General features: G+C 41.9%; 1 protein-coding gene across 1 annotated transcript in view; it reads left to right on the top strand.

Moving 5' to 3' along the window:
* The window catches only part of LOC106569365 (complement C3), a 56,358-nt gene extending 32,719 nt beyond the window's left edge, over window positions 1-23,639 (top strand). Inside the window, exons 16-40 of the mRNA XM_014140672.3 lie at window positions 14-208; window positions 356-467; window positions 863-951; window positions 9,441-9,580; window positions 10,152-10,358; window positions 10,464-10,524; window positions 11,195-11,275; window positions 15,161-15,364; window positions 15,756-15,834; window positions 16,256-16,412; window positions 16,626-16,718; window positions 17,080-17,242; window positions 18,282-18,439; window positions 18,579-18,752; window positions 18,859-18,918; window positions 19,082-19,166; window positions 19,317-19,374; window positions 19,737-19,824; window positions 19,988-20,077; window positions 20,611-20,722; window positions 21,766-21,855; window positions 22,464-22,544; window positions 22,939-23,025; window positions 23,141-23,282; window positions 23,387-23,639. Coding sequence (XP_013996147.1) covers window positions 14-208; window positions 356-467; window positions 863-951; window positions 9,441-9,580; window positions 10,152-10,358; window positions 10,464-10,524; window positions 11,195-11,275; window positions 15,161-15,364; window positions 15,756-15,834; window positions 16,256-16,412; window positions 16,626-16,718; window positions 17,080-17,242; window positions 18,282-18,439; window positions 18,579-18,752; window positions 18,859-18,918; window positions 19,082-19,166; window positions 19,317-19,374; window positions 19,737-19,824; window positions 19,988-20,077; window positions 20,611-20,722; window positions 21,766-21,855; window positions 22,464-22,544; window positions 22,939-23,025; window positions 23,141-23,282; window positions 23,387-23,492 — 2,912 coding nt within the window. The 3' untranslated portion in view covers window positions 23,493-23,639. The remainder of the gene's footprint in view (window positions 1-13; window positions 209-355; window positions 468-862; window positions 952-9,440; window positions 9,581-10,151; window positions 10,359-10,463; window positions 10,525-11,194; window positions 11,276-15,160; window positions 15,365-15,755; window positions 15,835-16,255; window positions 16,413-16,625; window positions 16,719-17,079; window positions 17,243-18,281; window positions 18,440-18,578; window positions 18,753-18,858; window positions 18,919-19,081; window positions 19,167-19,316; window positions 19,375-19,736; window positions 19,825-19,987; window positions 20,078-20,610; window positions 20,723-21,765; window positions 21,856-22,463; window positions 22,545-22,938; window positions 23,026-23,140; window positions 23,283-23,386) is intronic.
* The last annotated feature ends 4,101 nt before the right edge of the window (window positions 23,640-27,740 follow it).

Genomic DNA, 27,740 nt, shown 5'->3' with positions numbered 1-27,740 from the left:
TCTACTTCCCAAGCGAGACAGTATGAAGAGGATGCGAAGAGGTGCTGTCATGATGGCATGATGGACTTTCCCTTGGACTACTCATGTGAGAAGCGCTCGCACTACATCACAGAAGGGCCGAAGTGTGTGGAGGCCTTTCTACGCTGCTGTCAAGGAATCCAGAAAGATCAGATACGCTTCACCACCCCAGAACTGATCCTCGCTCGCAGTAAAAGCATTCTTTCTTCTCTTTTTTTCAGTCTGTCTTTGTCTGACATACATTTCATAGGCAAATCGATAGATTGTGTAAATATAAATGTCTATCGAGTTCTCTCACTCGCTTTCTCTTCTTCAATCTTGTTTCATTTTCCTGAAGCAAATGAATATTTCTTTGATGAGGATGAGGAGGACATTATTATCCGCTCTAAATTTGATGTCAGCTGGATGTGGACCACCATACTGCTGAGTGGTAATGAAACTGATGCTGGGTAAAGACAACATTTAACAGACAGTAAAACATGATTGTTCCTCATGTGTTACTGATTATGTAAAATTGATGGATTAATCAGGTATGGGTTTCAGAATTTGGGAACCAGGTAGGTATCTCACATACTTGAGATCTGACCAACCAAAGATAAGATATTCAAAGGGCTTTCAAATGTAAGCGAAGCCCCAGTTCAATGCAATTGCATGCAAATGTTCTGTTTTCTATTAGACCTACAGCATGATGCACCATCTTCTAATGATGTGGAGGAAGTAGTAGTTTAGATACTTTTAATAATATATAATAATTTCCCACTGGTTCTGCTAAAGCAATCCCTCACATGTTAAATGCATCCAGCAGATAGAAATGTATATCATTCTCTCTCGCTCCCTTATTCAGTATTGTCACATATGAAAAGACTAACATGGTTCTTCAAGACTCCATCACACAGTGGATGGTCCTCGGTATCAGTACCTCTGAAACCAAAGGTGAGTGGCTCCAAGTACCATCTCAATTTCCAGCATGATGGTACGGTGTCACGTCCTGGCCAGTATAAGGTTAATTGGTATTGTAGTTTGGTCAGGACGTGGCAGAGGGTATTCGTTTTATGTGGTTTGGGGTGGTGTGTTTGTTGAAGGGGCATTTGATTTAAGTATTCCGGGGTTTTTGGGCACTGTTTGGTTTTCATGTATTCTATGTTTAGTCTAGTATGTCTGTTTCTATGTTTGGTTAATTGGGGTTGGGACTCTCAGTTGAAGGCAGGTGTTGTCTATTTGCCTTTGATTGAGAGTCCCATATATTAGGGTGTGTTTGTGTTTGTCATTTGTGGGAGATTGTTCTGCGTTTAGCCTTATGCTTTGCCAGACTGTTTTTGTCGATCGTATTCCTGTTTGTTATTTTGGTGTTCATTTGGTACTTATTAAAACGTCGAGATGAGCATTCACATACCTGCGCGTTTTGGTCCTCTTTAACCGACGACAACCGTGACATACGGTAAACATTTCAGATGGAGACAATGTTTTTTCAATGGGAGTCATCCATTATTGATGAATGACAACCGAGATGATGTCCAACAAAAAATCCACAATATGTCTGCCTTTAAAGGGTCAATCTGGTTATGCTACGTCCATTTTTGTATTTGGTAAAAAACATATGTATGAAAATACACTTAATTTTTACATTCATTTTTACTTATCTTATTATCGTTCATTAACCTAAAAATCAATGGTATGCCTATTTCTAACAATAAAGTAAATTATCATCTCTCAAGGTGTCACGTCCTGACCATAGAAAGCTTTTATTTTCTATGGTAGAGTAGGTCAGGGCGCGACAGGGGGTTTAGTCTAGTTTATTTATGTCTATGTTGGTTCTAGTTTCTTTTTTCTATGTTGGGTTTTTTGTCTAGTTTATGTATTTCTATATGGGGTTCTAGTTTCTTTATTTCTATGTTGTTTTTTGGGGATGATCTCCAATTAGAGGCAGCTGGTCATCGTTGTCTCTAACTGGGGATCATATAAGTTGTTGTTTTTCCCACTAGGTTTTGTGGGAGATTGTTTTGAGGTAGTGTATGTTTCACCTCTTCGTCACGGTTTGTTATTTTGTTTAGTAGTTTATTTGTATGTCTTGCATAGTTTCACAGTTATAATAAAATGTGGAACGATACACACGCTGCGCCTTGGTCTCCTTCGTACGACAACCGTGACACAAGGTTTTGATTTAAAATTGTTATTTAGTCACAGCATAAAATAAATGAAACATGAACCACCATGGCTACACAAATGTGGACTATATAATACAATTAAATAAACAAGTTATTAAGAACCCAGCAATTATTATTTTCGATTATTACTATTCTCCATGAGAATTAGAGTGAAAAGTGGTTGATCAATCCCCTTAGTCCTCATAGGTAAACATGCCTGTTACATGTTAAGTACACTCAGCGACTTTAAAACATCCAAGTAATAAAATAAACTACCATAAGAGACTATCATATCTGTCAGTTTACCATCCTGCAACCTCTAATCATGGTCACAATGATGTAAAAACTAAACAAATAAAAGATGTCAATACCATTGACCCTCTCTATTCACATATTAACCTTCAAGAGCTAACTTTCTGCTGATTCATAATCTCAATCAGTCTTGACACTGGTTTAAATAGTCTTCTTGACCTAATATGACCCAGAGTACCTTCAACTGCATAAGGAGTGACAGTGTTGTGTACTGTTGCAATAGTGGGTCTGTCAACACAGTCAGTACGTAACTGATCAGGCAAGGAATGGTCAGAGTTTGGTAGGTCAGTACGGATATTGTACTGGTGGTGACAGTGTTTCCTATGCAGTGGGCAGCTGGGAGGAGGTGCTCTTATTCTCCATGGACTTTACAGTGTCCCAAAACTTTTTGGAATTAGTGCTACAGGAAGCAAATTTCTGGTTGAAAAAGCTAGCCTTAGCTTTCCTAACTGACTGAGTATACTGGCTCCTGACTTCCCTGAAAAGTTGCATATTGCTGGGGCTATTCGATGCTAATGCAGAACGCCACAGGATGTTCATATCATTTGGGATGTTTTTTTGTGTCCTTCCATTTATTTTATTTTACATTTCATATGATATTGCCCTAGTAACCCATCAACTTACTGTCTCAGTTATTTTTAGCCATATATGCTTGGGGACAATGGAAACTTGAGCCCCGGTATCAACTAGTAGATGAGTGTCCCACCCACCTAGTTTAGCATTGTGGTACACCAAGGAAGTGTTCTTCTCACATGGAGAGACCAGTCTACTGGGGGGAGAGGCTTGGCATTATTTTTCCTCGATGTGCAAGGATTTGACCTCTTCTCGAAGCCCTTCTACTTCCCCAAGCAAAACCTCCATTTGAGCATCACTAGTTGACTTGTGATCAGACACGCCCGAACCCTGGCATCGGGGGTTATGTGACTAAGTTCTAAACTCCCGATGACTTCCATCTCAGAAGCAATACTTATTGCCTGCTCCAGCGTAGCGGCCCTAGCAGACTGGAGACTGATTCAAGAGTCTCCACTACATACATATTCAATAAAACGATCATGTGTAAACAGATCTACAGTAGTGGCATCTGCAGTTGGGTACGCTTTCTCCATTAACCAACAGAGCATTGCCAAATTCCAGGCTGTTTCATTTTGCAGCCTCCTAGCTAGAAAGTTAGCATGGTACCCATTGTGACTGTAACAAGGGTATAATCATTTCCCCATAGCACTTTTCAACTGTGTGTAGTCACTTCTGTTCTCAATGGAGATGCCGCTATAAATGTTTCAGCCTGCTCCAATAGCAACAAAGACATGCACCTCGTTGTCTGTATTACATTTACGTCATTTAGCAGACGCTCTTATCCAGAGCGACTTACAGTAGTGAATGCATACATATTATACTTTTTTTTTTTCCCGTACTGGTCCCCCGTGGGAATCGAACCCACAACCCTGGCGTTGCAAACACCATGCTCTACCAACTGAGCCACACGGGACCACCCACGGGGAGAAAATATGGTGTCTGTAACTGTATTTCAACATAGCCAATTTAAAACAAGTTGTTTCGCTTTTATTAGAATTTGATTAGAATTATACAGTCTTTTTTTTGCTTTTTGACTACGTTTGGCATGTCCATGTCAAGACTGCAATTTACAGTAGGCCTAGCCCATATATCAGTGTGAATGCTATGGCTGTAACGTCCGTCGTTCAAGGTAGACCAAGGCGCAGCGTGAGTTGAGTTGATCATCTTTTATTTTAAAGGTGAACCAGCAAAAAAAACTATAAACAACACAATGAACGAAAAGCTTCGTAGTGCAAAATACATGCAACCAAGACAAGATCCCACAACTGACTGTGGGGAAAAAGGGCTGCCTAAGTATGATTCCCAATCAGAGACAACGATAGACAGCTGCCTATGATTGGAAACCATACTAGGCCAATCAAAGGAAAAACCAACATAGAATTACAACACATAGAATGCCCACCCCATGTCACACCCTGACCTAACCAAACAGAGGAAAACCGGCTCTCTCAGGTCAGGGCGTGACAATGGCCTATGTTTAACAATACAGTGCCTTCGGAAAGTACTCAGATCCCTTGACTTTTTCCACATGTTGTTAGGTTGTAGCCTTATTGTAAAATTGATAGAGTTCTTTCCCCTCTCATCAATCTACAAACAATACCCCATAATGACAAAGCAAAAACAGGTTTTTAGAATTTTTTGCTAATTTATTATGAATAAAATACTGAAATTGTCAGTGTCAGTATAGTGGAGATGAGGAATAGAGTCAAGCGCAGGACACCGAACTGAGTAAAAATAACGCATTTTACTCTAGAAAAGCTCATCAGTCAAAATCCACGCAGGGATAAAACAATATTGACAAAACGCAACTAACACGACAAACAGGAATATAATAACGCACAAAACATCATGAGAACCAGAGGGTTTAAATAGGGAAATAATCATAACGAAATGGGAACCAGGTGTGAACAATCAAGACATAACAAATGGACAAAGAAACATGGATCGGTGGTAGCTAGACAGCCGGTGACGATGACCGCCGAACGCCGCCCGAACAAGGAGAGGCACCAACTTCGGCGGAAGTCGTGACAGAAATATAAAATGTACATAAGTATTCAGACCCTTTACTCAGTATTTTGTTGAAGCACCGTTGGCAGCGATTACAGCCTCGACTCTTCTTGGGTATGACGCTACAAGCTTGGTACACCTGTATTTGGGGAGTTTCTCCAATTCCTCTCTGCAGATCAAATCAAATGTTATTTGGCACATGTGTAACCGATGTGAAATGGCTAGTTAGTTAGCGGTGGTGTGCGCTAATAGCGTTTCAATCAGTGACGTCACTCGCTCTGAGACCTGAAGTGGTTGTTCCCCTTGCGTTGCAAGAGCCGCAGCTTTTGTGGAGCGATGGGTAACGATGCTTTGTGGGTGTCAGTTGTTGATGTGTGCAAGGGTCCCTGGTTTGAGCCCAGGTTGGGGCGAGAAGAGGGACAGAACCTACACTGTTACATTGATGCTGTTGACCCGGATCATTGGTTGCTGCGGAAAAGGAGGAGGTCAAAAGGTGGGTGAGTGTAACCGATGTGAAATGGCTAGTTAGTTAGCGGTGGTGCGCGCTAATAGCGTTTCAATCAGTGACGTAACTCGCTCTGAGACCTGAAGTGGTTGTTCCCCTTGCGTTGCAAGAGCCGTGGCTTTTGTGGCGCGATTGGTAACGATGCTTCGTGGGTGTCAGTTGTTGATGTGTGCAAGGGTCCCTGGTTCGAGCCCAGGTTGGGGCGAAGAGAGAGACGGAACCTACACTGTTACACATGCACCGAATATAACAGGTGTAGACCTTACAGTGAAATGCTTACTTACAAGCTCTTAACCAACAATGCAGTTTTAAGAAAAATAATTGTTAAGTAAAAAATAGATAAGTCAAAAATTGAAATAAAAAGTAACAAATCGGGTTGGATCGGGTTCAAGTCCGGGCTCTGGCTGGGCCACTCAAGGACATTCAGAGACTTGACCCGAAGCCACTCCTGCATTGTCTTGGCTGTGGGCTCAGGGTCATTGTCCTGTTGGAAGGTGAACCTTCGCCCCAGTCTGAGGTCCTGAGCACTATGGAGCAGGTTTTCATCAAGGATCTCTCTTTACTTTGCTCTGTTCATCTTTCCCTTGATCCTGACTAGTTTCCCAGTCCCTGCCACTAAAAAACATCCCCACAGCATGATGCCGCCACCACCATGCTTCACCGTACGGATGGTGCCAGGTTTCTTGCAGACGTGACGCTTGGCATTCAGGCCAAAGAGTTCAATCTTGGTTTCATCAGACCAGAGAAGCTTGTTTCTCATGGTCTGAGAGTCTTTCGGTGTCTTTTGGCAAACTCCAAGCAGGCTGTCATGTGGCGTTTACTGAGGAGTGGCTTCCGTCTGGTCACTCTACCATAAAGGCCTGATTTGTTGGAGTCCTGCAGAGATGGTTGTCCTTCTGGTAGGTTCTCCCATCTCCATTTACATTTTTACATTTTAGTCATTTAGCAGACGCTCTTATCCAGAGCGACTTACAGTAGTGAATGCATACATTTCATATAATTATTTTCCTGTGCTGGCCCCCCGTGGGAATCGAACCCACAACCCCTGGCGTTGCAAACACCATGCTCTACCAACTGAGCTACAGGGAAGGCCACAGAGGAACTATGGGGCTCTGTCAGAGTGACCATCAGGGTTTTGGTCACCTAACTAACCAAGACCCTTCTCCCCCGATTGATCAGTTTGTCCAGGCGGCGAGCTCTAGGAAGAGTCTTGGTGGTTCCAAACTTCTTCCATTTAAGAATGATGGAGGCCACTGTGTTCTTGGAGACCTTGGATTCTCAGAAATGTTTTGGTAGCCTTCCCCAGATTTGTGCCTCGACACAATCTTGTCTCGGAGCTCATGGCTTGGTTTTGCTCTGACTTGCAGTGTCAACTGTGGGACCTTGTATAGACAGGTGTGTGCCTTTCCAAATCATGTACAATCAATTGAATTTACCACAGGTGGACTCCAATCCAGTTGTAGAAAAAATCTAAATAAGATATATATATTTTTTTTTATACATTTACCAGAAAAAATTTAAACCTGTTTTTGCTTGGTCATTATGGGGTGTATTTTGTGTAGATTGATTTTTATTTAATCCATTTTAGAATAAGGCTGTAACGTAACAAAATGTGGAAAAAGTGAAGTGGTCTGAATACTTTCCGAATGTACTGTATATTTCCTTATTGAAGCAATGCAATTAGAACAATACTGAATGCAAACATGTTCAACATATTTAGCAAATATGGGGCAGGCTATTTAACGAATTTGGCTATAGACCTAACGGACTAACATTGAAATTGGAGTTGATGACAATGCAATACATAAAAGACTGTAAATACACAACTTGAAGCAACCACAGTGGTGTAGTAGAGGGTATACGCATATGCCATATACCCACTTATTTTGCAGTAGGGATAGCATATACTCTCTTCTTAATCCCCACAATGCGTGTCAAAGTAGGGTAGTGGAGGTAAACACCGTATCAATTAATAGGCTAAGGCTGATGGAACAGATCAGAATGTTTAGCTTAAAATGTTGATAAACTATTATTTATTCACATTTTAGGAGCAGCAATGGAAATATCCATTTGAAATTTAGAAAGAGAGGAGATCTAAAGATGCAACAACTATCATGGGTTACTAAAATGACTAGGATAATGCCTTTGTCTTCTAGACAATGAAAGAAGGTTGAAAGAAAACCAATAGAACAGGAGAATGCATATGAGGAAGTCTTTATAAAATAATTTCCTCCATGTTTCTATGGTCAGATTTTAGCTATAGGCTACTTTGAAGCAAGGGAAGACATGCCTCATAATATGAATTAAAATGTCCAGGTTTCAAACAACTAAGAAACAGGAAAAATATAACGATGCTAATAATAGGCCTAACCGTCTTCTGGTAGAGGAAAAGGCTTTCCCAAAAACCTTCTCAATTAAATGTTAACTAGCTACCGATGCCTTTTGCAAACTCAATATTATGTGCAGGCACATGCACGGAAAAAGTACTCAATTGTCATACTTTAATAAAAGTAAAGATACCTTAATAGAAAATGACTCAAGTAAAAGTGAAAGGTACCCAGTAAAATACCACTTGAGTAAAAGACAAAGTATTTGGTTTTAAATGTACTTAAGTATCAAAAGTGAAAGTATAAACCATTACAAATTCCATATATTAAGCAAACCAGATGGCACAAATTGCTTTTAATTTTTTTTTACAGATAGCCAGCGACACGCTCCAACACTCAGACATGATGTATAAACAAAGCATTTATGTTTAGTGAATCCGCCAGATCAGAGGCAGTAGGGATGACCAGGGATGTTCTCTTGATAAGTGTGTGAATTGGACCATTTTCCTGTCAAAATGTAACGAGTGCTATTGGGTGTCAGGGAAAATGTATGGAGTAAAAAGTACAATACCACAAAAAACTACTTAAGTAGTACTTAAAAGTATTTTACTTAAGTACTTTACACCACTGGCAGAGCACATGTCCCTTTGCCATTCCAGTCTCCAAAATGCACTTTTCGGTGGTGGTATAATTTCCACTAAAATGTTAAATTGTTTGTCTACATTTTTTGTCATTGTTGTTCTGAATCCACTGCCCGCAAGTCGTAGTTAAATTCTCATCTATGCTTCAGAAGCAAAACGTTGTGTCTTGATTGTTGAACAAAGTCCAGTCATCAGCATTCATGCGTAAAGGCAGGCTCACATTTTGCGTTATATGACCACGTATCCTCCCCGACCAACCTCCCTCCTTTTGATTCTGTCTTAAGTAAGTATACCAAATATAACATATCATAGGAATTGGAGGGACACAAAAAACATCTACTCAGAGCAACCAGGCTGAATATTTATGTATTACTCAGTTTACAAAACCGTAGTTAAATAAACACCACTGTATAAGTTATAATGCACATTGTCGAAGAAAAGTTTCAAATTATGTCACACTGTGAGATTATAATGAGGTTAAAAGTATTTGTTGCACTTTGCACAATTATTTTGCACTATGACAATGTTTCACTTATTTTATTTTGAAACCATACAATGCTGGCTTAAAGGACAAAAAAAAGGTAGCAGGTTGCATTTGGGCCTATTTTAATTATAGTTTATTCAGATGTTAAATGCACCACCAAAAGCTTAGGTAAATGTTTGCCCAAAAGGTTTGAGTTTGAGTTATGATGAAGTAAGACAGTTGTACTGCATAAGCTCATGAGGGACTTATGTTATATTTTTCAAGAATCAAAGGATTCATTGAAATGACCATCGAGCAGCAGAAAATATCACAGGTTGTATCTCTTTGGCCATTATCAAACAACCTCAGTTGACAATTAACAACTTGTTATTAATCATGACATGATCAGTCTGAAATACAGTCGTTAAAACTATATTTTTCTGTTTGCAGGTGTATGTGTTGCAGAACCTGTAGAAATGACTGTTGTAAAGAACTTCTATGTGGACCTGCGCCTACCATACTCTGTTGTAAACAGAGAGCAAGTGCAGATCAAAGTAGTAATACACAACTATGATGAAGAGTCTCAAAAGGTAGATGTCTTGTTTGAAGTCACTTGATCAGTAAGGCAGTCACATTAGGCCGATGACTATATATATATGAATGGACAAAGCCATCGATCACGTGACACCATTCATTCCTATGTGAAGACTCAATAGCGCATTGAAGCCAAATTAATTCGGTTAAGGTTAAGATGGCGACATAACATGCGCAGTTTGACCTACTCCAGGAAGTGATGTTGCAGGCCATCTATCTCAGTGCTGCCTGCTCTCATTGAGTAACTCAAGTTGAAGGCCGACTGGGGTAATGCAGAATGCCATTATCAACTGAATGATCCTTATAACTTCTGTATGTGATTTAAAAACAATCAGTTCAAGGACATACATCTGGTGTATTAGAAGCCATTATTGGTACCATCATTGTCTTCAATTTGTATTTTTACACAGATTGTCATTTTTCCATTCACTATAATGGGGGATCCTATTTACTGCAAACAAGGCCTGCAGTACCGCGGTCGGCGTTGAACTTCCGTGGCTTCAATGAGAGGGGACATTCTCCCCTGCTTTAGGCACAACTAAAATAACTTCTCATCTCTATTTGTAGGTCACAGTTTTGTTAAAGGCCAGTGAGAATCTGTGCACAGCAACGAATTACAGAGGATCCTACAGGGAAATAATTAATGTGGACAAAAAGTCACAGAAAGTCCTGTATGTCACTGTCATTCCCATGAAACCAGGCAAACACCAAATCACTGTAACGGCCCGGAGCGAGTATTATAGAGATGGCATAGAGAAACAACTTCTTGTTGTGGTGAGGCTGCCTGCACCTGCTCGTGATGCTCACAGTTTAGTTGAGGACACATAAAGTGTTTCTTTAAAATGTTTCTCTCTCTCCCCGTTTCTTCTCATATCATAGCCAGAGGGAGTGGAGAAGACCATACTAAAGGAAAGGCTGTTGCAACCAAATGTTATGAATGGTTTGGACCAAAACAGCTGTTGTACCCTCCATTAGATCTTAAAAAATAACATGGCTGAAAGGTGTGGTTCAGAATTTTACAACTTCATGTTAGATGGTTCCTCACCTTGAAAGTATTCTATGGGCGAGAGAAACTGTAATCCATGGTTCGGCTTACTTTAAACAGCCACTAGAAAATTCAGCTAACTTCAGCCACTACAAACTAACAATCAATGGAAGTATGGCCAATGTATGTTTTTACATTAAAATGGCCATATCACCTGTAAGTAAGATCAAACCAAATATGGAGTTGATTTAAGTTGATTTCAGGCGATTTGTTCTGAGAAAAAAAAACATGCTCAAATGCCTCCATCACATCCATTGATTGTTAGCTTGTGGTGGCTAAATTTAACTGAAGTTTGAAGTAGCCGTTTAAAGAAATCCGAACTATGGATTACAGTTTCTCCTGGCCCATAGAATACTTTCAGGTTCAGTCTCCATCTAACATCAAGTTGTAAAATCCTGAACCACTCCTTTCAAATATATTAAGGCTATTGTCGAGAATGTGCCAGAATGTCCTCCTGAGATTACACAGAGGCCTAAATCTATGATATCAACAACATTGGTTGATATTATGTAGGTGTGAACATATAATTGGTTATTTTTGTGTTGTTCCCTCTGAAATGAAACAGGGAAGCAGAAAGGAGAAGTTTACATTAACCTGAAGAACATGCTTCCAGACACAGTGTCAAGTACTTACATCACTATAGAAGGTATCCTCAACCTAACAGATTGCTTATTCTAATAATAATAAAAGTGTGTTGTGACTACTATATATTTAAAAGAAAACATTAATGAAACAATCCAATGCTTTTTGATGTTTTGCTGTCAGTGTGTAGCCTGGTGGAACCAGCCTCATCGCTGAGTTTACCATTCTGTTTCATTTCATGTATCAGTCTGGCCTTCCTCCAATAGATGGGTATTTGGAATAAGTTAGCAAATGACCGGTCAAATCACCATCCTCAGAAGCAATGGGTGGGTTTAGGACAAAATGCCACGTGGCTAAACACTGTGCTTTGAATTAGGCCGTCCTCTGATTGGTTGATGGTGATCCAATTGCAGACAAGTTCGTTTTGAATAATGCCCCTCATTACAGACGTTGGCTCAAAACAGAAGTAGGCCAGACTGATATGTGAAGAGAAATGGAGTGGTGAAATCCAATCCAATCAAATAAAAATTTTCACATGCGCCCGAATACAACAGGTATTACAACACCTTACAGTGAAATGCTTACTTACAAGCCCTTAACCAACAATGCAGTTTTAAGAAAATACCAACAACAAAAAAAGTAAGAGATAAGAATAACAAATAATTCAAGAGCAGCAGTAAATAACAATAGCGGGGTTATATACAGGGGGTACCGGTACAGAGTCATAGTCAATGTGCGGGGGCACAGGTCTCGAGGTAATTGAGATAAAATGTACATGTTGGTAGAGTTATTAAAGTGACTATGCATAGATAATAACAGAGAGTAGTGGGGGGGGGGGCAATGCAAATAGTCTGGGTAGCCATTTGATTAGCTGTTCAGGAGTCTTATGACTTGGGGGTAGAAGCTATTTAGGAGCCTGTTGGACCTAGACTTGGTGCTCCGGTACCGCTTGCCGTGCGGTAGCAGAGAGAACAGTCTGACTACGGTGGCTGGAGTCTTTGACAATTTTTAGGGCTTTCCTCTGACACCGCCTGGAATAGAGGTCCTGGATCGCAGGAAGCTTGGCCCCGGTGATGTACTGGGCCGTATGCACTACCCTCTGTAGTGCCTTGCGGTCGGAGGCCGAGCAGTTGCCATACCAGGCAGTGATGCAACCCGTCAGGATGCTCTCGATGGTGCAACTGTAAAACCTTTTGAGGATCTGAGGACCCATGCCAAATCTTTTCAGTCTTCTGAGGGGGAATAGGTTTTATCGTGCCCTCTTCACGACTGTCTTGGTGTGCTTGGACCATGTTAGTTTGTTGATGTGGATGCCAAGGAACTTGAAGCTCTCAATCTGCTCCATTACAGCCCCATTGCTGAGAATGGGGGCGTGCTCGGTCCTCCTTTTCCTGTAGGCCACAATCATCTCCTTTGTCTTGATCACATTGAGGGAGAGGTTGTTGTCCTTGCACCACACGGTCAGGTCTCTGACCTCCTCCCTATAGGCTGTCTCATCATTGTCGGTGATCAGGCCTACCACTGTTGTGTCATCAGCAAACTTAATGATGGTGTTGGAGTCGTGCCTGGCAGTGCAATCATGAGTGAACAGGGAGTACAGGAGGGGGCTGAGCACACACCCCTGAGGGGACCCCGTGTTGAGGATCAGCATGGCGGATGTGTTGTTACCTACCCTTACCACCTGGGGGCGGCCCGTCAGGAAGTCCAGGATCCAGTTGCAGAAGGTGTTTAGTCCCAGGGTCCTTAGCTTAGTGATGAGCTTTGAGGGCACTATGGTGTTGAACGCTGAGCTGTAGCCAATGAATAGCATTCTCACATAGGTGTTCCTTTTGTCCAAGTGTGAAAGGGCAGTGTGGAGTGCAATAGAGATTGCATCATCTGTGGATCTGTTGTTGCGGTATGCAAATTGGAGTGGGTCTAAGGTTTCTGGGATAATGGTGTTGATGTGAGCCATGACCAGCCTTTTAAAGCATTTCATGGCTACAGACATGAGTGCTACGAGTCGGCAGTCATTAAGGCAGGTTACCTTAGTGTTCTTGGGCACAGGGACTATGGTGGTCTGCTTGAAACATGTTGGTATTACAGACTCAGACAGGGAGAGGTTGAAAATGTCAGTGAAGACACTTGCCAGTTGGTCAGCGCATGCTCAGAGTACACGTCCTGGTAATCCGTCTGGCCCTGCGGCCTTGTGAATGTTGACCTGTTTGAAAGTCTTACTCACATCGGCTGCGGAGAGCATGATCACGCAGTCATCCGGAACAGCTGATGCTCTCATGCATGTTTCAGTGTTACTTGCCTCGAAGCGAGCATAGAAGTTATTTAGCTCGTCTGGTAGGCTCGTGTCACTGGGCAGCTCTCGGCTGTGCTTCCCTTTGTAGTCTGTAATAGTTTGCAAGCCCTGCCACATCCGACAAGAGTCGGAGCCGGTGTAGTACAGTTCGATCTTACTCCTGTATTGACGCTTTGCCTGTTTAATGGTTCGCCGGAGGGCATAGCGGGATTTCTTATATTCTTCTGGGTTAGAGTCCCTCTCCTTGAAAGCGGCAGCTCTACCCTTTAGCTCAGTATGAATGTTGCCTGTAATCCATGGCTTCTGGTTGGGGTATGTACGTACAGTCACTGGGGGGACAATGTCCTTAATGCACTTATTAATAAAGCCAGTGACTGATGAGTTGTACTCCTCAATGCCATAGGAAGAATCCTGGAACATATTCCAGTCTGTGCTAGCAAAACAGTCCTGTAGCTTAGCATCTACTTCATCTGACCACGTCTTTATTGACCGAGTCACTGGTGCTTCCTGCTTTAATTTTTGCTTGTAATTTTTGCTTGTACGCATTTTGCTTGTACGCTGTGTGTGGCGTAACGGTGGTCTAGATTTTTTTCCCCTCTGGTTGCACATTTAACATGCTGATAGAAATGACGTCAAACTGATTTAAGTTTCCCTGCATTAAAGTCCCCGGCCACTAGGAGCGTTTTCCTGTTTGCTTATGGCACTATACAGCTCATTGAGCATGTGTTTTAGTGCCAGCATCGGTCTGTGGTGGTATATAAACAGCTACGAAAAATACAGATGAAAACTCTAGGTATATGATAAGCTGTAGACCACACTACCTCAGGCGAGCAAAACCTCGAGACTTCCTTAGATATCGTGCACCAGCTGTTGTTCACATATATGCATAGGCCTTGTCTTACCAGAGGCTGCTGTTCTGTCCTGCCGATGGAGTATATAACCCGCCAGCTGTATGTTCTTAACGTCGCCGTTCAGCCACGACTCGGTGAAACATAAGATGTTACAGTTTTTAATGTCCCGTTGGGAGGATATACATGCTTTCAGCTCGTCCCATTTATTTCCCAGCAATTTAACATTAGCTAGCAGGATGGAAGGCAAGGGCAGATTAGCCCCCCGTCGCCTGATCCTCACAAGGCACCCGGATCTTTTTCCATGAAATCTCAGTTTCCTTCTCCAGCGAATCACAGGGATCTGGGCCTGGTCGGGTGTCTGTAGTAGTATATCCCTCCCATCTGACTTGTTGAAGAAGAACTCTTTGTCCAGTTTGAGGTGAGCAATCGCAGTTCGGATGTCCAGAAGCTCTTTTTGGTCATAAGAGACGGTAGCAGCAACGTTATGTGCAAAACAAGTTTAGAACAAGAGGGAAATGTTTTTTTAAAATAGCATGGTTGGTTGAGAGCCGATAAGACGGCAGCCCTCCCCACCGGCACCATTGTGAACGCAGCGATCAGTCTGGCTCTACCAGGTCCAGTGTATATATGACAAAATAATGTACATGTGGGCTAATAAGCATAATCCAGTATAGGCTACATATATCGGGGAAACCTGATCATTACAATTTTGTAGCTAGCATGAACAGTGTCAAATAGATTACAGTATTTGGAATTTGCCTTTCTAAAACAAAAAAACATACAAGTTTCAAATGTTGTCTTGGATTAGGGGACTCCCTGGCAGATACAGTAATCAACTCCATTGGTGGCGCAGTACTGAGTGAACTCATTAAGATGCCGGGTGGCTGTGTAGAGCAGAACCTGGTTTCAATGACTGCCCCCATCATCGCCACACACTACCTGGACCACGCCAATGCCTGGGAGGAGGTGGGAGTGGAGAAGAGAGCTGAGGCGCTTCAATATGTAAACCTAGGTGAATATACTGTACCATAGAGGCATCACCTGCTTTCTTTGGTGGACATGTGTACATGTTATACCCCTGAAAGGAGGAAATAGATCACATGGAGATGTAGTTTCGGCTTCAAGTCGCTTGTAATGAGTGAGCTGGGAAGCCCTGTGCGCCCCTATAGGAATTCCTAGGTATAACCAATCGAACTCAGATCAGACATCAATTGAGTACACAGATCGCATTATCAACATTCAGATAAATGAATAGCTTATTACTTACTGGTACGCATTATGGTTCTCTTATTATTTAGTTATTATTAAGGCACTTTTAATTCTATCACATATAATCAAATGTCCTTTTCTCTTCCTCTCTTTCTCCAAATTTCGCCCCCACTCTCTCATGTTGTTTTCCATAGGCTATCAAAGACACCTTGGTTACAAAAACTCTGATGACACGTATTCTCCATATGGAAAGGACGGAAAACCAAGCACATGGTAAGTGAATTTATCAGTTTCGTCTCACTGGGCCTCATTTGTCATTGGTGCATGCAGTTGCATGAATGGTTGTGTATCATTGTAGATTGTCTATATACTCATCAGGTCTCAGATGGCTTGACCTGCATTATGGTGGTTAGTTACAATTGTTAAACACATCAGCCTTCTCTTGTGAAACAGAGAGCCACACATCAGCGTTCTGATTCCTAAACTTATGAAAATCAACCCTATGGATAATCACATTTTAAAATGACACGATTTTCAAGTTTTTCAGTTATTTTAAGAATGTTCATACAATACAATTTAGTTCTCAAATTTAAGCTCTTACAAACTGAGCCACACAGGACTGCTTACATCAAACGTACTGTATGATATGACTCATCAGGCTCCAGAATAGACAATACTGTGTCTTGGTCCCCAGGGTGACAGCTTACACTGCCAAGGTGTTTGCAATGGTGCATATGTTTGGGGGAGTGGAGGATGAAAGAGTGTGCATACCTTTGAAGTTCCTTGTAAAAAAACAGAACTCTGCAGGAATCTTTCAAGAAGAAGCTCCAATCAATAGTTGGAGGCTCACAGTAAAGTTGTTTATCTCATTTATACTTTTTGTCCACTATTAGAAATATAAAACATAAAATCATGTCAAGCAAACATGTTTGTTAAATCCCTTTGAAATGTACTATTTGTCCTGTAGACATTTGTATATTAAGCACAAGTTTTAGCACAAATATTGTACTATGTTCAAAGCTATAATTTCCTTGACTAAAATCTGTTCTTCCATCTCCACTCAGGGTGGGATATATGAGGAAGGAGATGTGGCAACAACTGCTTTTGTTCTGATAGCCATGCAAGAGACCCTCGAGATCTGTAAGGATACAGGCACGGTAAATTAGGATAAATAACTTTTAAGGGGATGCATTGTTGATGGTTTGAGTAGCCTAGGTTTTGACTTAATTAGCAAAAATCTGTATTGATTACTACATTTGTAAGTCTGTGGGATGGTCTGACAAAAAATTAGATCCGTTTTTTTTCTGCAGTGGACAATTGGGGCTAAGCTGTAATAGTTGGGTATACAGTAGCGTCAGTGAAGACTAGTGTGCTGCTCAGTAATGTGGACCTCTATTCTGCGATGAGTATGGAATTGTGGTTATTGTTACAGTGTTAAGATTAAGAGGTCAAACTGTTAACAAATTATTAGTCTCATTACAGTGTCATTCTTCTCCTGTGTATGTGGGTTTCTCATAGGACCAAGATGGAGCCATGAAGAAAGCCTCAGAATACATATTTAATGCACTTCCTGCTCAATCCAGTCCCTACTCTGTAGCCATATCTTCCTATGCCCTGGCACTGACTAAAAAATATGAATGGAAAGATAAACTCTTAAAAGAATTAGATCGAACAAGCACAGGTAATATTTTCAGTGCTAATGTTAGTGTTTCTTTCATCCACTGTTTCCTCCAGTTATCTCTTAAAGCCATTTTACTGTGTTCTCTCAAATACACTGAGTCTACAAAACATTAGGAATACATGTGTAGGCCGTCATTGTAAATAAGAATTTGTTCTTAAGACTTGCCTAGTTAAATAAAGGTAAAAAATAAATAATAATAATAATTCCATGACACAGACTGACCAGGTGAATGCTATGATCCCTTATTGATGTCACTTGTTAAATCCATTTCAATCAGTGTAGATTAAGGTTAAAGAAGGATTTCTAAGCCTTGAGGCAATTGGTTTGAGTGTGTCTAGAATTGCAACGCTGCTGGATTTTTCAGGCTCAACAGTTTCCTGTGTATCAAGAATGGTCCACCACCCAAAGTACATTCAGCCAACTTGACACAACTGTGGGAAGCATTGGAGTCAACATGGGCCAGCATCACTGTGGAACGCTATCGACAACTTGTAGTCCACGCCACGTTGAATTGAAGCTGTTCTGAGGGTCAAACAGGGTGCAGCTCAATATTAGGAATATTAGTTTTATTAGTCTTGTCTGTAATGCCTGTTAGTCTTATTAGTCTTGTCTGTAATGTCTTTTTTTGTTATGTGTCTGACCCTGGTAAGACTAGCAGTCGCCATTGGCGTCAGCTATTTATTTATTTTTTATTTTACCTTTATTTAACGAGGCAAGTCAGTTAAGAACAAATTCTTATTTACAATGACGGCCTACACCGGCCAAACCCGGACGACGCTGGGCCAATTGTGCGCCTCCCTACGGGACTCCCAATCACGGCCGGTTGTGATACAGCCTGGATTCAAACCAGGGTGTCTGTGGTAACGCCTCTAGCACTGAGATGCAGTGCCTTAGACCGCTTCGCCACTCAGGAGCCCAATAATGGGGATCCTTAAACATCAAATTTGTATTTCTTTGACATTAAATCTCTCTCTGTTAGTTCTTTTTCTGTATCTATCAGACTTTCACCCTGTACCTGTCTCTTTCCATCTTTCCTCAGGGGGCACTCATTGGGGTGGAAATGATGATAAAGGGGTGGAGGCAACAGGGTATGCACTTTCAGCCCTCGTGACACTGGGTGAGCTTAAGAGATCAGAGGCTGTGAGTGACTGGCTGGTGGCCAAGAGTCGAGCAAATGGCCAATTTGGGAACACACAGGTAACAACACAATATAGACAGAAAATGGTACTACTCATGAAAGTAAACACAGTCTGTCATTTCAATGGTTTACGCTCTTGTCTCCCTCCCCCTCATCCCCACCCCACTCCCTTCTATCCCCTCTACTCGCACTCTCCAGTGCACCATAGTGGTGTTCCAGGCCCTTTCTCTGTTCCAAAAACAGAAGGCTGCCCCACCGGGTAATAGCATAAGTGTAAGCCTGTCTGTCAACAGCCCTGTCCGCACGGGCGAAAGCAGCTCTATCAAATGGAATTTAGACCAGAGATCCAGGTTTATGTCACGATCTGAAAGGGTGAGTTACATTGGACTAGCAAACGAATTTGAACAACACAGGCAAATATGGTGTAGTGGCTTTTGCATTCTAGTGGCTTTATTTTATATGCACTTGATTACTGCAGATACCACAGCTGACGGATTTCACTTTCGAAGCAAAGGGGTCAGGGAAAGCAAAATTAAAGGTGTGTGGATTTTCCAGCTGTATTTGGATATTTGTGCACAATAAATATTTCAGTTAATGTAGTATACTCGATGTGTTTGAATATTCTTCCCATACTCATGATAAAATTATATCTATGACGTACTGTAATAATTCAGATACTGTCATCATTGTGCTCTTTTCAGGTCCTGACAACGTACTACACCATGCTTGTGAAAGAGAAGTCAGTTTGCAAAGGATTTAACATGAGCCATTCAATAGAAAAGATCAGTATGTTCCTGTTTTTCTGAAGAATAGCTTTACTCAACCCCTTTTGTCCAAGTGTCTTTATGTTATCGCTGTTATTTGATCATGCCATATTTTAATTACAACCCTTTTTTTGCCAGTACACTTTGGATGTAACTGCTCTGTTTGTTGCAGATGAAGCAAAGGCTCCAGAGGGTGTTGTCGGTGTCTACAAACTGACCATATGTGTTAGGTGAGAACTAAGGGGAGTTACAGTATACTGTAAGTGCATGTACATGTGAATAATATGATCCTGTTATGTTAGCAGACAGTAGAGAGCAGACACTAGAGAGGAAAACTACATAATCACACATTTATCTGCAGCTACATACAACATATAGGAAACCTCTCATAGATTGAGAACACAGATATTTGAGGATCTCAGAATTTTCCTTGTTGTTCCCTTGTGCATATGCTTACAGTATGTATTGTGGTAGAAGTTTTGGAAGTGACTGATGGGTATCGAAGTACTATATGTAAATGTATTTACAGTAGTGTTGGTGGTGTGGAAGATCTGAATTAACATTAAATATGTATCTCTCTCTCTAAATGTAGGCCTCTTGAAGGGACCTCCATCAAGATGGCCATTCTGGATGTATCTCTTCCTTCAGGTTTTGTGCCTGACTATACAAGTCTTAATGAGGTACAGTCATCAAAACAAAGTAGAAAAACAAAGTAGCAGTATGTAGAAAGTATCCTTTTCATGTTTAGTATCTACACTATACACAATAAAAGGATATACTCCTTCACTAATTGATCATGGAACTCTGCGCTACAGAACATTCCATATTTTTCTGTGTTTGTAGTTGTTGTCTCGCAAGGACAAGTTGATTGACTTCTACCAACTGGACAAGGAGCTTTCTGATAAAGGATCTCTCATTATTCACATATACGATGTAAGTAATTGGGAAATCTATTGAGAACACTGGCAAAGGTAGAGAGTAAGGGGCATTCTAAATTAGATAAAAAAACTAAAGAAACTATTCTTTATTTTTAAACAACCTGCGTTAGAACTACAACAACTAAGAAAGCACCATAGAGCATTATGGATGTAAAAATGTGATGTATTGGCGTGCAAATTGGAAGGTACAGGTTACTTGACCAGGAAAAACACTGGGCCCTAAGGTAAGACAAGTTTCTCCTGACCATGTGAACTGATCAGTCGAAAACTTTGTGTCATAACCATAGCCTATACACTGAGTGTACAAAACATTATGAACACCTGCTCTTTCCATGACAGCCTGACCAGGTGAATCCAGGTGAAAGCTATGATCCCTTATTGGTCACTTGTTAAATCCACTTCAATCAGTGTAGATGAAGGGGAGGAAAAAGGTTAAAGAAGGATTTTTAAGCCTTGAGACAATATTAGGAAGGTGTTCTTAATGTTTTGTACAGTGAGTGTATGCCTTTTTTTCCCCATTCTCTTCAGCTATCTCCTAGTCCTAACTCTGATTACTGCGTACCAGTGACTCTGTATCAAGAATTTACTGTGCGCCTCCTACAGCCTTCTTCAATTAAGGTGTATTCCTATTACGAACCTGGTAAGATCCTTTCAATGTACGGGTTGTCCTTGGTTCGGCCACAATTGATTTGGGAGTTCAACACAACTGTTTAAAAAAATGCTCTCAATTTATATTTGAAGTTCTTGTGTCCAACCACTTATGTATCTTTATATTCCCAGTTTTTTTAAATAAAAACACTAAGTTGATTGTGTGCCCCACCAGTCAAAAACCTGGCATGTGCGGCTACTTTCCACCGCACTGATAGGGGACTTTTGAATCCCCTGGAATTTATGTAAAAAATCTTTATTTACAACATCGTGTCAACATTTGAGTCTGATGTAAAATTTTGACTGTACAATTATTAAAGGTGCACTGTGCAGAAATCGCTCTGCCATTTCCTGGTTGCTAAAATTCTAATAGTGGTGGTGTTGGAGGGCCAGTAGGAGGCACTCTTTCCTCTGGTCTAAAAAAAAATATCCCAATGCCCCAGGGCTGTGATTGGGGACACTGCCCTGTGTAGGGTGCTGTCTTTGGGATGGGACGTTAAACGGGTGTCCTGACTCTCTGAGGTCATTAAAGATCCCATTGCACTTATCGTAAGAGTAGGGGTGTTAACCCCGGTGTCCTGGCTAAATTCCCAACCTGGCCCTCATACCATCACGGCCACCTAATCATCCCCAGCTTACAATTGGCTCATTCATCCCCCTCCTATCCCCTGAAACTATTCCCCAGGTCGTTGCTGTAAATGAGAATGTGTTCTCAGTCAACTTACCTGGTAAAATAACGGTAAAATAAATAAAATAAAAAATTGTTTGCCTAATTTCTGTTTGTGACGAAATATGTAAGTATAGTGTAGAGAATCATTGTACCATCTAAACCTCTGTGAAATATATTTTCCATAACCAAAAATATTGTTTTTTCAACTGTTAAAAGCTGGTGTAAAAAAAAAGAATTTGGTTGGGTCGCCCAAAAAAGTCACATATTGTAACGTCAATAAAACGCTTTCACTTATAGTCATACAGCCCAGCAACAGATATGGAACTCAAACAATATTGACGGAATGATATTCCTCTGTGTTTCAGAAAAGAGCTGCACCAGATTCTACAGCCCCTTTAAGAATAGCACAGACGAGGACATTATCTGCAGCAAGAATGGATGTGCGTGCATTGACAGTAAGACACTTATTTCATACCACCACTGTATATTGGTGGATATTTCAGGGATCTACTGTAAGATAACTATTGAGTGGCCATTGTTTAGCTTTACAACTGTACAAAATTAAATTAGCAACATCATTTTTTACATGTATTTTATTTAACCTTTATTTAACTAGGCAAGTCAGTTAAGAACAAATTCTTATTTACAATGACGGCCTACCCCGGCCAAATCCTAACCCGGACGATGCTGGGCCAATTGTGTGCCACCCTATGGGACTCCCAATCATGGCTGTTTGTGATACAGCCTGGAATCGAACCAGGGTCTGTTATGACACCTCTAGCACTGAGATGCAGTGCCTTAGACCGCTGCGCCACTCGGGAGCCCAAATCATTCCTACTAACAATTCTTTGCAGCCATTCATTATTTTTATAGTTTCATAAATTTCACGATGGTGATTATTTTGCTTTTGTAGTATGCACATGTACTATGTTTTCACTTCATGTTTAGCATCTCTGCCTAAGCTTGACTTTTATGTTGCCTGCTTGCCAGTTCTCTTAAGCATCAGCCAACTCTATTGTTTTGTCGCCCCAAGATTGTTTCCAACCTTAATTTTATCTGACAGAAAATTGTCCATCCGTGAAGAAGGCTGAGTCCTTAACAGCTTCTGACCGTGAAGAGGAAGCCTGCGTTTGGACTAACCCTGGTAAAACGGCACTCACATTTCTCTGACTTTCAATAAACCCTTCTGACACATATTACAACCATGGTCACGGGAAGTAGAAGTGCTGAGGGTGCTGCAGCACTCCCTGATCAATCAGAATCATTTATAGAAAAAAAAAATATATATATATATATATATATATATTTTATACAGAAGTAGTGCGCTAGGCCTTTACTAGTCCTGTATGAGCGGACCTAAATATCCGACAGCAGCACAGGGAGAGAAAATATTCTCAGCAGCAGCACCACCCCCACCCCTAATCATCCTCCCGCGGCCATGACTATACCTACAATAGAATAGGGATAGCCACAGATGTATGTTTACCAAAAAAGATTTGATCAAACCCACTTATTTTCACCCTATTTTGCGTCTGCAGTTTACAACATTCAAGTAAAACATATTCAAGAGGATGAGAACACCCTGATCAAATATAAAATGGAGATTCAAAAGGCCTATAAACTTGGTAAATACTACAGTTTTTCCCAAAATCATTATTTGTGTTGCCTCGAGAGAATAAAAAAGTAAAGAGAGAGTGATAGAGGAATCATGTAATGGATATTGCTTATGCTGTCTTACAGGGAATGATTTAAAAGTGGATGTTAAAACGGAGAGAGATTTCTATGCCCACCGCATGTGCCAGACGTCTCTTGGGTTGAAGAAGGATAAATTGTATTTATTCATAGGCAATCCAAAAGACATAATACTGGGTGATGATGGCAGGTTAGGATCACAATTAATCTGTTTGATTTGTTTCTTACATTACATGCCACAATTAATTTTTAATTAATGATTTGTTTGATTAAACAATTTCTGTTGTTTTTAAGTTATTCTTATGTCCTGTCGGGAAACACATGGCTGGAAGAATTTGAATCTGGGGGAGAACAGGCGACATTCCTGAATAAGCTTGAGACTTCTGGCTGCAGCACTTGAACACAGTGGTCCAGTTTGCTGGTTCATCCCACATCTGTGCATGTGGATGACCCACACAGTTAACTTAACTAACTTTGAAACATGATGTTTATCCTATATCGCAAAGTAAATGAAAATTAAACTGAAATATCACATTATTATCACAAACATATGTCCTTGTTTTACTTGATCACAATTTATGACATGGTCAGTAGGCTACAATTTATTTTGTTGATCACCTGAATTACCACTTAGAAAAGGAGAAGTCATGTGTCATACACCAGTCAACCCATTTGCACTGTGGGCGTCAATCAATATACTGTGTGCAGTTCACAACCTTTTTCAGGATTTTCAACTGCATGAATGGCGAAAGGGCGGGCCAGCAAGGCAAGTTATTCTGCGTTCACGTGCTAGTCAGAACTAGCACGTTCCGCGTTCAACCAGATAGCTTGTCGGAAATTTCAGAGTTTCCTGGTTCCGACTAGCAAGTGAACGCGTCATAACTCCAGGTAACTCTGGTCCTGGAGAATGGCATAGGTTGACCAGCAAACTGATTAAATGAAGGGTTGACTCTATATTCAATTGTGAAGGTGTGTAGAAGCTGGCCTAGTAAAGTAGCCTTGTACCATTACACAACCAATGGGAATTTTTCACCTATCAGAAGCTGTAATCTTTGCTAACTACACCTCTACAGCCTACATGAAGCCTATACTATCTAATTTATTCATCACCTACACAGTTTACAGCAGGTGTAAAAGGTGCAGCGAAATGCTTATGTGCTAGCTCCCTCAATGCAGTACATTAATCAATAATAACAATGAAAAGAGTCAAGTCAAAAATAACAAGTGGTAACGTTAGAAGTAATAGAAGAGGTAATAATAGACTGTATATACACTGTATTTACAAATACAAAGTGGGTAGTGGAATCAACAGTATATGCTGAAACCAGAGATATGCCTATATAACGACGTGCTCATGTCTCCGCCCTAACAGTGTGAGTCATTGTCCCAAAGGTGGGAATGCAGGCAACAAGTTTCGGTCTGCATATTATGTCCATAGAAACGCATTGGACTTATTCAGGACAGATTTTGGCAAGAGTGAGCCCTCTCGCTTCACCTCTTCCTCTCTGCTAAAACTAACGAGTGAAACAGTGCTCCTCTGTCTTACTATATGTAGCCCATGTATCTGATGCTGTCTGGCCAGAAAAAGTATGACATGTCATACTCCTTTTGTCCAGACAGCGTCAGATACATGGTCTACACATACGGAGACAGAGGGGTGCTGTTTTGCTCGCTCGGATGCTTTATCTGAGATGGATCAAATTGTATTGGTCACATACACATATTTAGCAGATGTTACTGCGGTTGTAGTGAAATGCTTGTGTTCCTAGCTCCAACAGTGCAGTAGTATCTAACAATTCACAACAATACACACATCTAAAAGTAAAATAATAGAATTAAGAAATCAAATCAAATTTTATGTCACGTGACGAATACAACAGGTGTAGACCTTACAGTGAAATGCTTACTTACAGGCCTTTAACCAAAAACGTAGTTTTAAGAAAATACAAACCAAAAAAAGTTTGAGATAAGAATAATAAATGATTAAAGAGCAGCAGTAAATAACAATAGTGGGGCTATATACAGGGGGTACCGGTACAGAGTCAATGTGCGGGGTCACCGGTGTCAAGGTAATATGTACATGTAGGTAGAGTTATTAAAGTGACTATGCATAGATGATAACAGAGAGTAGTAGCAGCGTTCCAGAGGGGGGGGGGGGGTGACAATGCAAATAGTCTGGGTAGCCATTTGATTAGCTGTTCAGGAGTCTTATGGCTTGGGGGTAGAAGCTATTTAGGAGTCTCTTGGACCTAGACTTGGTGCGCCGGTACCGCTTGCTGTGCGATAGAAAAGAGAACAGTCTAAGACTAGAGTGGCTGGAGTCTTTGACAATTTTTAGGGTCTACCTCTGACACCGCCTGGTGTAGAGGTCCTGGATGCCAGGAAGCTTGGCCCCAGTGATGTACTGAGCCATACGCACTACCCTCTTTAGTGCCTTGCAGTCAGAGGCCGAGCAGTTGCCATACCATGCAACCCATCAGGGTGCTCTCAATGGTGTAACTGGAAAACCTTTTGAGGATCTGAGGACCCATGCCAAATCTTTTCAGTTTCCTGAGGGGGAATAGGTTTTGTCGTGCCCTCTTCACGACTGTCTTGGTGTGCTTGGACCATGTTAGTCTGTTGGGGATGTGGATGCCAAGGAACTTGAAGCTCTCAACCTGCTCCACTACAGCCCCGTCGATGAGAATGGGGGCGTGCTCGGTCCTCCTTTTCTAGTAGTCTACAATCATCTCCTTTGTCTTGATCACGTTGAGGGAGAGGTTGTTGTCCTTGCACCACACGGTCAGGTCTCTGACCTCCTCCCTATAGGCTGTCTCATCGTTGTCGGTGATCAGGCCTACCACTGTTGTCATCAGCGAATTTAATGATGGTGCTGGAGTCGTCCCTGACCATGAAATCATGAGTGAACAGGGAGTACAGGAGGGGGCTGAGCACGCACCCCTGAGGGGACCCCGTGTTGAGGATCAGCGTGGCGGATGTGTTGTTACCTACCCTTACCACCTGGGGGCGGCCCAGCAGGAAGTCCAGGATCCAGTTGCAGAGGGAGGTGTTTAGTCCCAGGGTCCTTAGCTTAGTGATGAGCATTTGAGGGCACTATGGTGTTGAACGCTGAGCTGTAGTCAATGAATAGCATTCTCACATAGGTGTTCCTTTTGTCCAAGTGGGAAAGGGTAGTGTGGAGTGCAATAGAGATTGCATCATCTGTGGATCTGTTGGTGAGGTATGCAAATTGGAGTTGGTCTAGGGTTTCTGGGATAATGGTGTTGATGTGAGCCCATGACCAGCCTTTCAAAGCATTTCATGGCTACAGACGTGAGTGCTACGGGTCGGTAGTCATTTAGGCAGGTTACCTTAGTGTTCTTGGGCACAGGGACTATGGTGGTCTGCTTAAAATATGTTGGTATTACAGACTCAAACAGGGAGAGGTTGAAAATGTCAATGAAGACACTTGCCAGTTGGTCAGCGCATGCTCGGAGTACACGTCCTGGTAATCCGTCTGGCCCTGCGGCCCAGTGAATGTTGACCTGTTTGAAAGTCTTACTCACATCGGCTGCGGAGAGCGTGATCACACAGTCATCCGGAACAGCTGATGCTCTCATGCATGTTTCAGCGTTACTTAGTTATTTAGCTCGTCTGGTAGGCTTGTGTCACTGGGCAGTTCTCGGCTGTGCATCCCTTTGTAGTCTGTAATAGTTTGCAAGCCCTGCCACATCCGACGAGCATCGGAGCCGGTGTAGTATGATTCGATCTTAGTCCTGTATGCTTTGCCTGTTTGATGGTTCGTCGTTTGAAATAAATTGCAATGTCCGTACTGTGATACGCCTAAGACAGCGCTACAGGGAGACAGGACGGACAACTGATCGTCCTCGCAGTGGCAGACCACATGTAACAACACCTGCACAGGATTGGTACATCCAAACATCACACCTGCGGGACAGGTACAGGATGGCAACAACTGCCTGAGTTACACCAGGAATGCACAATCCCTCCATCAGTGCTCAGACCGTCCGCAATAGGCTGAGAGAGGCTGGACTGAGGGCTTGTAGGCCTTGTGTAATGCAGGTCCTCACCAGACATCACTGGCAACAACGTCGCCTATGGGCACAAACCCACCGTCGCTGGACCAGACAGGACTGGCAAAAGTACTCTTCACTGATGAGTCACGGTTTTGTCTCACCAGGAGTGATGGTCGGATTCGCGTTTATCGTCGAAGGAATGAGCGTTACACCGAGGCCTGTACTCTGGAGAGGGATCGATTTGGAGGTGGAGGGTCCGTCATGGTCTGGGGCGGTGTGTCACAGTATCATCGGACTGAGCTTGTTGTCATTGCAGGCAATCTCAACACTGTGCGTTACAGGGAAGACATCCTCCTCCCTCATGTGGTACCCTTTCTGCAGGCTCATCCTGACATGACCCTCCAGCATGACAATGCCACCAGCCATACTGCTCATTCTGTGCATGATTTCCTGCAAGACAGGAATGTCAGTGTTCTGCCATGGCCAGCGAAGAGCCCAGATCTCAATCCCATTGAGCACATCTGGGACCTGTTGGATCGGAGGGTGAGGGCTAGGGCCATTCCCCCCAGAAATGTCCAGGAATTTGCAGGTGCCTTGGTGGAAGAGTGGGGTAACATCTCACAGCAAGAACT

The sequence above is a fragment of the Salmo salar genome, chromosome 14 (genome assembly GCF_965601325.2).
Source record: "Salmo salar chromosome 14, fSalSal1, whole genome shotgun sequence".
NCBI lineage: Eukaryota > Metazoa > Chordata > Actinopteri > Salmoniformes > Salmonidae > Salmo > Salmo salar.
Note: the sequence above shows the minus strand (reverse complement) of the source record. Positions and strands in the feature narration are given on the sequence as shown.